Source organism: Prinia subflava, chromosome 7 (assembly GCF_021018805.1).
Source record: "Prinia subflava isolate CZ2003 ecotype Zambia chromosome 7, Cam_Psub_1.2, whole genome shotgun sequence".
NCBI lineage: Eukaryota > Metazoa > Chordata > Aves > Passeriformes > Cisticolidae > Prinia > Prinia subflava.
Window position 1 is genome coordinate 27030545 of NC_086253.1, and position 13721 is coordinate 27044265.

Genomic DNA, 13721 nt, shown 5'->3' on the forward strand with positions numbered 1-13721 from the left:
ACCTTTTAGTGAATGTTCTGTTTTTAAAGAAATTGATGGTGTACTTGGAGCTTTCACCACCATAAATTAGAAGACCTCAGTGCATTGCAAGTGTCATGCTGAGCTCTCAACAGGCAGGAAGGATGCTGCTGAGAAATCAGAGGACACAGTGAAATAGCCCTTCATGTAAGAAGTAAATGCAAAACACTTGTGGCTTCAGTATAAAGGTTTTTCTCTGGCATAACATGGAAACAGGAAAGGCAAATGATAATTGATGAAAAACGCAACAAAAAAAGACACAGATTCCAGGAATTTTGCATTAGACAAATGTGATTCATAGAGCTTACATCAATGCAGTGTAATCCTGGCTGTTTGGAAACCCGAGTTTCCCTTTTGATGGGCTTGTTTAAATTCCCAGGGACTGGTGTGCATTTCAAGCATTATTATGTTATTTATAATAATATAATAACACTCTTTGGAGACCAATAAGGGCTTTAGTTACACTTTTAAACCCTTGTATGTGAATACTCTTGTTAGTAATTTTTTCCGTTTCATCTCATGTGTTTTTTGCTTATGAAGCACTGATGCCTCATTTTGTAGCCTTATTCTGTTCCAAGAATAATAGTTTTTTAGAAGAATTTTCATCCCAGACTTGTTAGCCTCAGAGAATTTAAAGCTTCCCCCTTCTGCCTTTTGTTCCCAGTTAGTGAGCTGCATAAGGTAATCCAGAAAGATGCTGGACCAGAATTTTCATCAACTGGCATTGTGTAAGGGGATGACATTTTCTTCACCTATGCTATAAACTTCACAATGAAAGTTGGCTACAACCAACTTTGAATCTATGCTAATAGAGGAATCCTTTCCACATAATGCATGGATTTGAGTGTTTGTTTCAGTCTGACTGATATTACCACGATAATACCTTGTCAGAAAGAAGAAGCAGCTGGCCTGATTTGACATCTTGTTATTGAAGCCCACGAAATTCTTCAATATGTGAACAGTCTACACGTCTCCAAATGAAATTCAAAATTGCACAAGTATAATAACAGCTATAAATATGAGATAAAAGCAACAAAAGATCCTTGGCTTTGCTTTTTATGTTGATGTTTTCTAAAAACACAGTCGGTAAACAACACCCCAGATTGGTTCTGGAGGGAAAATTAGGCAGAAACTGACCAATTTTGTAGCTGAGAAAGGCATGGTTTTTTTTTGTCTGACAGTTCTGTGTTAGCACCCTTTTAGCACTCCACATGCATCTAAACAGAGATTAATAAAAACTACAGCTACAGATCCATTTTTCTAAAACATCTGGATTTCCATATACCGGATTCAGGCAAGAAATATCTATAAGGTGTGGACTACCTTCAGTTGTAAACCACATCCATGGGAAATCATTGAGTCTGGGAGGGTGATGTTCATCCTGAAACATGCCATTTACTGCCTTAGGCTACTCTGGTTTGCTCCAGGGCTGAACCAGAGAGCACCATGACTCCTTCTGAGCCAGAGGAGTCAGGATTCTGCTGGAACCTGTGTTGCCAGGGTGCAGGCTGGCAGCTGGCATCACTCTGGTGATGATCAGAGTATATAGAGGTTTGCATTGATCTATATGTTCCAAAACCTGATGGCTGTAGGCACCTCTGTGAGAGTCCATGCCCATGTTCACACTTGTCCTCACAGTAAAACCAAGGAGTTTTCAGAGGAGTAAATACCCATCCAAACTTGACTCTTTCCCTCTTCCAAATACACAGACTAAGTTTGTGGCCCCTGCTTTGCAATGGATGGTGAAAAAACACTGCTTGGTTTTTGCACAGTTCAAACCTCGTGGTTAAAGTGAGGCTGACAAACCTGTATCAGCTGGGCTGCGCTCTCTGGACTGCCGTAGCGATGGTCGTGCCCATTGATGGCCAGCACGCGGTCGTTCTCCTGCAGCTGTCCGTCACGGGCAGCCATGCCCCCTTCCAGCAAGTTGAAAATGAATACTCCTGGCTCGTCAGCCTTGCGGACCAGCTTTATGCCCAGCTGCTCGTCCGGACTGCTCTTGTTCAGCACAACATGGAAGCTGTCATCCCTATTGCAGTGAGCATCCAGGGAAAGGCCGCTGTTCCGGCATCGGTACCTCTGCTCTCGGAGCACCGTCAGGCGGAGCACGTGGCAGGGTTGCTTCAGGATTGACAGGGCATAGTTGTGAGGCACATTTTTGATGTCCATGCCGTTTACCTGGAAGAAAGAAGTGTAAATCAGCAGCAGAAAGACAGTCTATTCTGAGTTGGTACTGAGGAGGGCAGATCTATATACACAGATGTCTTCATATGAAGTGACATGTGCTATTTCAAACTGTGTCACACAGGAGGCCAAGTTTGTGGTGCAGAACAATCTTCCCCCTGAGGAAAGGATGCGCTGCACAGACAGTTTCTGTCCTTTTTCTTTCCCTTTCTCTCTGATAGTCTCCAGACATACATGTTAGTTTTCATTTTTCTTATTGCTTTTCCCCAAGCTTCAATATCCTTTCATATATCTTAGTTTTATTCCACAGGCTTCTGATTTCAAATTGCCTTGCCAGCCTTTCCTTTCACTCCCACTGCTTTCCTGCTGTTTATTTTCTTCTTTATCTCCCAGCTGTTCTAGGTACATTAAAAAAAAATTCTTCTCTAATGAATCTCTAATTACAAAAAAGGAAAGAGCCTCAAGTAGAAGTTTAAATGCCCTGGATATTTATTAACAATTATGCTGATTTATCACACCAGAGAATCAGACTTTCCTTTTTTTCTCAGTGTTTTCCAGGTAGGATTTAATTCGGATATCAGTAAAACTGTAAAACTACTGCCTTTAAAATTCGGCTGAGGAGAAGAAAGAGGAAAAAAGAGTTTCCAGTCAATCCCATCGTGTTCATATGTGTAAGAGTGACTAGCATGGCACTTTATATTGCTAAATGAAAACCAGTTGCAAGATTTTATTTCAGCACTGGCTAGAAAACCTGAATCAGACAAGTTATTTCCATGTAGCTTTACATTACACAGGTTGAACTATTTAGGTATTAAGAAAGAAACATCTCCAAAATGTAAGAGAAATACTCCCCAGCATGGACAAAAGCATTTGGCTGGTGTTTGATTTGCAGATTGCCTATGGTTGGCACGACGGGGCTGTTCTGCTGCAGTCTGGGGGGAGGACTGCACCCAGAGAGACACAGCTCAACTAGCTTTAAATTGCTACCTTGGGTACCACAAACAGCATGAGCTGCACCAGTATGGGGCTGAAATTCACAGGAATCCTTGGTAAATCCTGGGCAGTTAGCCACAGCTGGAAAGAGCTAGGCTGGGCCCATCTGTGCTACAGTCACAGCTTCATTGTGCAGTTTGGATGTGCCCTGCAGGATCAGCTTTGTTTTAGTGGTGCCATTAACTCTGCTGCTCTGTGCTGGCACCAGGACAAAAAGGCTCCCTTAAATACACAGCTGGGTGGTGGATGCTTATCCAGCTGCTGGCGAGAACCAGCATCCAGAAACATTTTTATTCACTGCTAGAGTGAGGTATGCCCACATTGGGATCCTGGGAAATCCCTTTGGCCAAGTCTGTCTGACATAAGGCAGAGGGCATGGCACAACCTTGGCATGCCTCAAGTGCCCTCAAAAGCTAGGAAATCACAGTTCCTTACAGCTGGTGCTCTGAACTTTAGAACATCTTTCTGCATGCAACATTGCAAATCTCATAATGATCAACTGAAACCATCTTATTCTTCATCAGGATATTTTTATCTCATACCTCCACAGTACCTTACCTTTAGTATCATGTCTCCAGGCAGCAATCTTCCATCTCTAGCAATTACCCCATCTTGATAAATGTGCTGTATAATAATGTGAACCAAAGGGGTCTCACTGCCTCCCACAATCCTAATGGCCAGATTTTCATGGGGATCGGTACGGCTGATCTTAATGCAGGTAATTTCCCCATCTGGAATCAGGTGATACAACCTGGGAAAACCTGGAAATGCATATTGCAAGGTCTTTATTCGACAGCACAGCTTTGCTTTGTTGAAACATGCACTGGACAACCTCAAGTACCTGCGAGTTAGTCAAGCTAGGTTTTATGCATAGATGTGATTTATACCAAGTAGGAAGGAAAGGATAGGTAAGCTTGCTGAATGGTCTTGAAGGGATGTTTTTACAATTAATATATTCAAACTTCCTTTCTCCCTGAAAAACCACAGCCTTAAACCTTTCATGTAATCCAGACAGATATAATGTGCTTACAGTTATACATACCAATATTTTAAGGGAATAGAATACATTTTTGGTCACCAGAGACACCTCAGAACCAGGCCACAGTTTCTTGCTGGCCCTAGAACCGATGGGCATGGGCACCTTAACAAACATCCATCCCAGCTGTGCTGGACTGTAAACCCTATCCCACTGGTAGCATCCCAGGCTGCCCTGCTTTCTCCATTTTTGGTGTCACAGTGGAGGACTGGGCTCTTGTCTTGTGACATCCAAGGAAGCCTTTTATTTATCTTTAGCTATCAGAGAGATAACATTTTTTGGACAAACCAAAGCACACAGTAGTTTCCCTACCAGATCCCTCTCCTTTCATCACTGCTTGAACTCTAGGAAGTAGGAATGAATGGCTTTTACTGTGATGTGTCTATTAAAACCACAGTATGCTCAAAATATCTGGAGGGAAAGATCTCTGCTAGCCCTGGAAATCTGGCTGTGAGGAGGAGGGACTTTTTGTGGTGGGCAGAAGTCCTTTTTGTATTTATAATGCACTGGATAAGAGTATCATCTTCCAAACCCTACTTTCCGACTGGCATATCTGATTTCACAGCATGTCACTAATACTTTCTTTCCTTCTAGGTCAGTTCAAAATTTTAATCCATATTCAGCAGTGAGAAAAGTTGAAGTAAAAGCAGCAGTGAATTTTCCACCACAGGCATAGCAGCCTTCAATTTTTTTGAATCCCCCAAAGCTGAGAGAAAACATTTAAACTTTTTGCATGTGAGTTCAATCCAGTGGTTATATGACAAACCTGTAAGTCAAAAAATAAACTGCTAATATTTTTCAATAACCTATTTTAGAAATTAACATACAGTGAGTGTTAATGAATAGCGGTTAAGTGTAAAATAAAAGTTAATAGACCAGAGTCTGAGATAGAATAAATATTTGCTACTAAAGAATTAGCAGGCAACAAACCAGCAGGGCACCAAAACCTTTCGAGAGAGAGGAAAGAAAGAAGAGGAAAAAAATATTGAGGAACACCATGTTGCATCCCTTACCACTTCTTTGATCATATGCTCTTCAGGGTGAGAAGCTGCCCTCCTCCACATCTGTAAAAGGCACCTACCAGTAGCACAGACTTCGACCTTGCGGTTTTACACAGACTTGACAGGCAATAAGTCTGTCTAGATAACTACACAGCCTTCACCAACCTAATACTCAACTATTCATTTACCAACCTAATATCAACCATATATTCTTGGAATAGCAGTTTCTGTGCTAATACATATTTACTTCAGTTTTGCAGACAACTTTAATGTCTCAGGAATGGAAGGTGCTTCATTTCCCCCATGTACCTCTATTTCCTAAATGCTATTTGCTCAGCTTGTAATTTGCTCAATTATCTCTGGCCTGAAGGATGGATTCACTTGATCTAAATCGAGGCCTCAAATGCACAGTTTGGTGATCTACTCGCTCTGTCTTCCTTTGTAGTGCACAGGCACCCAAAGAGAGTGATTCCCATGCTAAATCAGCCCTGGAGGTATCAAATGTTTTCCAGTGCTGTGTAAGAAAAGAGGCAATCAACTCTGGCATCTCAGTGGGGTGCTTAAAGTCAGACAATACAAATACTCCCCAAAAATCACCAATGGCCTGATCCCTGTATCAGAATAAGCATGCACATTTCACAATCACAGTGTGGCTACAAGGGTAGTTATGTGTAAAAATACAAATGAAAGTCAGGATAAATAGATCTTTCCCGCATGCAAATAAATATACATGTATATATTGAAGACTACCAAAACAGTACCATAACAGACCTACTTCTATTATGATGACTCACTTTACATCCTAACAAACTATACTTTTTGACACTGATGTTCATTTTACTATAGCTCATTCTAAAAACTCTTCAAAAGGAATTATCCCGTTACATTTCTTGTCTGTGGAGAATTGTGAACTGAACAAGCTATTGACACTCTCATGTTATTTCAATCTGTAATTATCCCAGAGCAAAATCAGGGCTATGTAGCAGTGAACAAGTCTCTGCACTTTTAAGAGACTTACCTATGTCTTTACATATGTATAAACATAAATAGGTTTCTTTGCATTTTGAACGATGTCTTACCTGGTTTGTTAAGTCTTGCAGTGGTACTTGGCTGACTTTCAATATGACTTTATGCAGATTCTTTTAGAGGATTTTTTAATGTCTAATTTCCTTCTGAAATGTGCAGTTTACAACAACCCAAATCTTTCCAAGACATATTTGTTGCCAGTCTGCAAGTCTCTAAAGCCACCCTTTCATAGTTAGCAGGCTGTACTGCCTCACATCCTTTCTTTATTTGATTTATGCTTTATCAAATATACATAATAAATTGAAATATTTTCTCCTCAGATGGGCTAAGCAACCAAAATAATTCCTCTATGATCCATTAATTTCTGCTCTCTTAATTGAAGACTTGCCTCTTCTTTTCATCCTAGACATCTACATGGACATTTGTATTATCAACAACCTAGACTATTGTAAGTAAAAGGCCAATGCCTATTTTGATAAACTAACAGTAAGTGTGGCAACTTAAATATATAGAGTACACGAATACACTTTTTTAAAATATGAAAATTCATAATTGCTTTTTCACCAAAAAGCCTGCTTACATTTTGTGCAGTTTGATGAGAACTTACCATGCGGATTTCATGATGAGGCCATGTCTAGAAAGAAATGTCTTCAAATCAAATTTCTAATGTACAGACCATACCTAGTAAAGGTGGACCCTGCTTCAGCACCTAGTTTCATACAGTGATTAGGGCCTCAGGAGCCCAAATAATGGAACTCTAACTGAGTTGAGGGCTTGTACCTTTCAGACATATATAGGTTCTACTGTGAGGCTGGAGTACCATTTTTCACAGACTCTGTTTTCCAACCCTTACACTCTTATTTTAAATTCTCCATTTTCTTTGGTCAGGTTTTCCAGAGCAGGAAAACCCAGGAGTATTGCATACCTTTCTTTACCATTTTATATTTCCAGTCCTTAAATATTGAAGAGCTGCTGAATCTAGAAAGAAGGAAACTTTCCATCTTGTGTTTGGTGATTCTTCCAGGTATTCCCACAGAGTGTTGTGGTTTTGTCACGGGGGGTTGTATGGAGCATTCTGAATCTGTCAATATAATAAAATGTCACCTTGTAGCGGTTTCAGTTCAACTGGGTGGAAACACCAACGAAGTGTAGTAGTTTTGGTTCTCTGATTTGATTTCTCGGCCACTACATTAATTGGTGCATTGGTGCACCTGCATTCAGAAAGGCTGTGTGGGCTTTTTCCTCAAGCAATATTCTCTTACTGTTAGTGTGCAATTTCATCAATGTTTTCACGCATCACATTATGGTAACAACATAGAAGAGACCAGCTTTGCACAGTGAACTCCACTTATCTGGCACAATGTGAGACACTGAGCATTCATTAGGATAGTGGCCATGACACAGCATTACAAAATTTTAAGTATGATTACTATTTTTTCCCTACAGTTTATAATATTTAATGGTAGCATTCCTTCAGTGCTCAGGTTTCTGCGGACTTCTGTGAGTATCATGCTCCTTCCAACAGTGCTGCCATGAGGATAGCTTCTGCCTTCATTCCCAGGATTCGGTGTGACAATGTGCAATGTTTGCTGTGACTCTTGAGTCTGGATTAATCAAAGGTCACTGTAAACAAAACTTGTGGTTGTAAGTCCTCATTTACATCAGACAGCCTGACTAATGTGCCAGCTCACCCCCACAAATAGGACCATCTGCAGGAACACACACTCATGCTTCCCAGCATCTGGACACCAGAATTTAAATTAAGCTTGTGTAACCTAGTCTTAGAAAATTCATGTGTCTGTGAGTGTCACATGCCCTTGTGCTGATGAGGAACTTTATTCTGAAAATTTTCCTTCCCAATAGATTTTCATTTATCATGCCATTCTCACAGAGGTTTGCCATAATTTTGATTTAATGCATTCCATTAATTCTCCAGTGACGTTTCTCCAATGGAGGGGCAGGTAGAAGGTGTTGCCAGTTCTAATATCTCTTCTGGCTTCTGGACATTCCTCTCACCAAAGGAGTCCCAAAAGAACCAAAATGAAAATGTTGCTGAGTTGACTGTATCTCTAAAGAATTGTGACTCTTATTTACAGCAGGCAAATTTATCAGCCTGCAGTAGAGGAAATGCTACAGAGACAATCTCTTTCTTCGGGAAATTGCCTGGCTCATTGTTCCAGAGCAGAGCACTTTGAACCAGTTCTGTAACAGCTGTTTTGGGAAATCAGAATGGCAACTGAATCAAATCTGAGAAAAATAGGAACACTGTGGGATTTCTGTGGGGTGCAGCCTTCCTGAGACAGATGTGAGGCTGCAGTGTCTTCTCCTGGGGCTGGATAAACCACTTTTTTTTCTGCACATAGAGAGCTTTAATGCCATGAAATGGTTGACACCATCTGTGCTTCCCTCATATTCTTTTTCTTCTTGTACTTTTCCAAACACTGAAGTATGTAAAATTTCTCTCTCTCTCTCCCTCTCAAAAATACAACGGGATTCACACTGAACAGTACAAGAGGGAAGCCTGTTCTGTGGTTCTGCTAGTGCCTGCAGGGGCTGACTTGGTCTTGACTGCTGCAAAGCAATAACAGATGGTAGAACTGCATCCACTGTGAGACTGAATTTGACTTTGAAAAACATTTGCCGTCCTCAAGCAATCCTAAATTAAGTTTCTTTCAATGGCTTGACTGCAAAATGAAATCAATGAATGTTTTTAAAAGTCAAAAACACAGCCCTTTTACTCTAAAACTGTATGGAGTTTTTTTTAAATTGTACTTGAAAATTCTTTCCTCCTAAAACATTAGCTGGTTTACAACTTGCATTTGTAGATTAGTTTGAGTAAAGAGTATATATAACTATAGTCTTTCTTGGAACTGAATTGAAGGCATAAAGCCAAATTAAGAGCACAGTGATACAAATAAGCATAGCAAAGGTGAAGCTGTCTTTGCTTGGAGATATTTTATCATTTAAGTAGATTGTCAAGGTCATTTATACTAGTGGATCTAGTCAAAAAATATTATATCTTAAATGCATCAGTGCTGTAAGCATGTCCCTGTCACCTTCCCTAACATCTCAGAATGAAACTCTTTCTTTTAAACTTTCTAAACTTCTACTTCAGACCTGGGAGGCTATTTGTAGCTGTAAATGCTGTTAATGAAATAGCTCTCAGATAAATATCACAAGCTTGAGTGCTACCTACAGACAAATATTTCTTTGCATGGGATTTAACAAATAAAGTACTAAAAATGAGAAAATCTTAACAGCTCCTTCCCTCAAAATATTTTCTCATTAGTGTTTGTACTTTTCATTCACCTCTAACATTTTGTTTGGTCTGGACATTTAACAATTCTCTCCTGAAAAAGCCACAAAAACAGAGAAATAAAGAAAGCCTGAATCATTTAAATCCAAAATGAGCACATATAACATTATTTAAACAAATCAAACCACAGGATATAAACATAAATTGTGATCTCCACAGTTCAGGATGGCTACCAGCTCCAGGTATAAAATAGAATTAGATTGTAACTATTTCTCTGCTGTAATTACAATAAAAATTATTAAAAATATAAAAATTATAATAAAAGCACATTTGATATTATACATCATATTTTACAATGTCCCTGGGTGTAAAAGAATTTTCCAAAACCAGTACTAGATTCAGCTTCAAGTTAAGAAGAATTTGAATGTTTTTTCTCCCTCATCAGAAACTATTATTTTGTCTTGTACCCTCACAGTCATATTGCAGCTGAGCACTGGCTCAACAAACACAGCAGCTTCAGATTAAAGGCACCTACACACTCTGCATGAAGGGTTGCTGATGGCTAATATATGGCTACTCGTTATGGCGTTCATTCTCAGAGCTCCTTTGACCAAAACACAGGCAAAACAGATTGAACAGAGACATATGAATTCAGGTGGGGGTATTCTGAAAACTGGAGTTAGATGAATTATACATTGAGCTTTGCCAGATGACCTTACTGCTCCTTTATCAAGAAGAGGTTATCAGCAAGAAGGGGCTTATATCACTCTGTGCTCACTGTGAGGCTGGTGTAGTCTCAGCTTTATTCTGCTCACGCACTGACTAGACCTGGTGAGGACAGTGGTCACCAGAGAGTTGGTGAGTTGCTGTCTGATCTCCTGGGGCAATGAGTCATGGCTGAGTTGTGTTCTCAGATGGTCCCAGACACAAACCTGTGAAACTTTGGGCAAAGCAGCAGCAGCTTTTCCACTGGGTGTGAGGACCTCTGGAGTCAGGAACCACCTCATTCACCCCCACAAGAGCACCTCCATTCCCAGGAGAGTGGCATGGCAATGGTGACAGAGACATCAGGGCTCCCTTTTCTTCAGTAGCCAATAAAGACTTCTAGTGAGCACAGGTCAGTGCATACAGCAGCTATTCCTAAACACTGACCAACAGCTCTAATCAGAATTCTAGCTGCAGACTGCTCAGAGCAGCTTAGTTAAAAAAAAAAAATAAAAGAAGAAAGCATACAGAACTGGAGAAGAAAACCAGCCCTGAGATGGCAGGATGACAATAACTGCTACAAAAAGAAGTACATTAATTTCTTCCTCCAACAAGAAAGAACAGAGAAAGCATTTGAGTTGCCATCCACAAAGCACCTATTACAAAGGACTCAATAGAAATTGTTGTTCAAGTTGTATTTATATCACTTCAAGTTACTTGCTTGGATATTTTAAAAGATCAAATTCCAGAACTGTGTCATCAAAACACATTCTTTGCAAATGTAATTAATAAAGTAATTTAGGTACCCAGCTTCTGTGATCTCATACTTAAGAGTAACTGCTTATTAAGTAATTATATGCCTACCTGGTTTTTCCAGTGCAGCAGAATACATTTGGAATTTTACAGGCGTGCTTGGTGCAGAGGAATGAAACCACAAGCAGAGAGCCAAGGAGACAATGACAATCCTGACACTGTCAGTGGGGCCCTGGAGTGACTGCCATTATACATCCCTTACAGAGACAACAACTTCCATTTGCTGGAAATGTAAAGACCAGTGCCATCTTCACACTTTTCTGATAACTTTTGCTAACATCTGGACTGCACGGGGCGGCTGGATAGGTGCTGCTGACATTCAGATTATCTGCACACTCTGGATGTGAAGCCAAGCTTTCAGTGGAACTATTACTAATGTCAGCTATATGTCTAGGTAGAAAGTGATCTGTATCTCATTCTGAAGAGATGTCTTCTGAAAAATACAAACCTGAGGCATGGAGAATTTCAGTCATTCTAAAAAAAGGCAAGCTTTTGCTTACAGTGGATTGAAGAGTTGCTATGGAATGAGAAATCTATCTGCCTGCTGAAACAGAGATATAAACAATTTACTTGCAAAATTTTACTTGGGGAAAATAATATTTTATTTTTAATAATAAAATTATTAAAAATTATTTAAGGTATAGTAAAATTATTCATGATGGTTCCAGTTCAAGGAGTATATTCAAATCTCTTTTACGGAAAAGGTTCACAATTTTGAATTACCAGGTTTTATTTTGGCTCTATCAGCAAGTGAAGTAGGTGAGTAAGTACCAAGAACAAAGTAACACAGTGAAACTCTTCTGAAGGAATAAGCAAAGAAAGCAGAATATTGATCATGATTCTCTGATTCACCACTATTCATAATGGCATCACAATGATGCCTAAAGGTAGCATTTGACAGCCTTTTGTGCCTATTTTGTGGGTATTTCAATGAGAACTTGAATACAAAGCAAAAAGAAATTGGATATTTTGTATTTTTAAAGCCTGCATCCAGAACATTTGATATGGGAAGAGACATGAGGTGCTGAGGCATCAAGCACAGGAATAATAAGCTGGGTGAAGACCTTGATTGAGACATTGATTCCCACTCTATCATCACTTCCTCTTGATGCATGAATGCCATTATTGGTTTCATAATTATGGTCCAAACTGATTAGTAACATTTGCTTATTGCTTTGAGAATGCCAAATGTTAAGTGTTATTACCTGTCAGACCCCTCATCCCTGACATACATCACACAAACTTGCCTCTCCCTGCTGTTTAAGAGCAGAGCATTCTTACCTCATCACCTGCCTGGCTGAGATAATAAAGGAGCCCACAGAAATGCTGGAATAATTACAGTACTTTGCACTTTCATACCATCCTCCCACTGGGAATTTCCAGTGCTTCATAAACATTAGCCAAAACTCATTAAGTTCCTCTAAAGTATGATTATTGTGATCCATTTGCTTTAGAGGGACAGGCACATGCCGATGAAGAGACTTGAACAAAATTACAGAGCAAATCAATGACAGCTCCAGTAACAGATCCCAGATGCCCAGATCCCAGATGCCCAGATCCCACATCCCGTGGGCTAGATACTGGGCTGGGTATAGCATGCAGGCTGTTACCAGAACAGCCCTACGTGAGGTCCCACATACCCCAGCAGTATTCTTGCCTGCTAGTCAGTAACATCTTTTGGAAGAAGAAAACAGGGAAAGATTGCATTTTCTGCTTTGTTTGTTTTAATCATGCACAGCCCACCACATGAAAGGCACGTCAGTCATGGATATCCAGTTCCCACGTGGACAGGGCCCCCTATCCCATTTTAAGTGATAACACAAGATGAACAAAACATTACCTTCCTCTCCAGCAGCAGAGTTTCCAACAGTCTCCCTTTCCCGGTCAGTCTGGTTGGAAACAGCACTTCCACTTTTTGTCCTTCGAAGAACACTGAATGCCTTGTTTATTTTTTTAAAAGATCTGCTTCTTATAGTGGAACGTTCAAAGTGTCGAGCTGTAACAGCAGGAAGAAACAAAATCAATACAGTTCAGCAGTTCTGGTCTAGAACCACAGTATTTCTGCAGCCCTTGACATATGATGGGATATAAGATGAATGTCAGGGCTGCCTGTACTTCACCTTTGCCCCTGAGTCCTGTTGATACTTCAAGGCTGCACCCACCTGAATCTGGGTACAATCACCCTACCTCAGTCCCACACCCTCGAATTGCCACCTTCCTGTCTGTTTTACCAACCACACGGAGAAATCTCCTGTGAGTGTGGTAGCCTTGGAAAGAATAGCCCTCCATCAAGGCAGAATCAGAAGCAATCCTGTGAAAAATACAATTAAAATGAAGAAGCACTGCCCTTCCCAAACTATATATGTTTGACCAAAAAAAGCTGGAAGTCATTAAAAACTCTTCTTGAAAAAACGCTCACCAGTATTACTACTGCCTCAAAACCTTGTTATGCTTCTAAAGCCACTGATTGCCAGCTATTTCATGTCCAAAAATTCAAAGATTATTAGGTGGGAAGGATCAAAAAATCACATCTTCTGACTTGGGAATGGCAATACAAAAGTAAAGTCATAATATCAAAACACGTTGCTCTTTTCAATCCTGCTAAAAATATCTTCATGGCTGTTGCTGTTCTGTCTGTTCCAACTCTGCATGCTAGCCAAATATTGTAATCTAATAATATAACATTCCC

General features: G+C 40.1%; 1 protein-coding gene across 4 annotated transcripts in view; it reads right to left on the reverse strand.

Moving 5' to 3' along the window:
* Positions 1 to 13721, reverse strand: part of LNX1 (ligand of numb-protein X 1) — a 243102-nt gene that overhangs the window by 37535 nt on the left and 191846 nt on the right. For 2 of the 4 annotated variants that reach the window (XM_063401934.1, XM_063401935.1), the window contains exons 4-7: positions 12873 to 13028; positions 7184 to 7339; positions 3754 to 3956; positions 1825 to 2196 (exon numbers count right to left, since the gene is read on the reverse strand). In XM_063401934.1, the coding sequence (XP_063258004.1) occupies positions 1825 to 2196; positions 3754 to 3956; positions 7184 to 7339; positions 12873 to 13028 (887 nt within the window). The remainder of the gene's footprint in view (positions 1 to 1824; positions 2197 to 3753; positions 3957 to 7183; positions 7340 to 12872; positions 13029 to 13721) is intronic. The other 2 variants (XM_063401936.1, XM_063401938.1) reach the window with 1 other exon arrangement.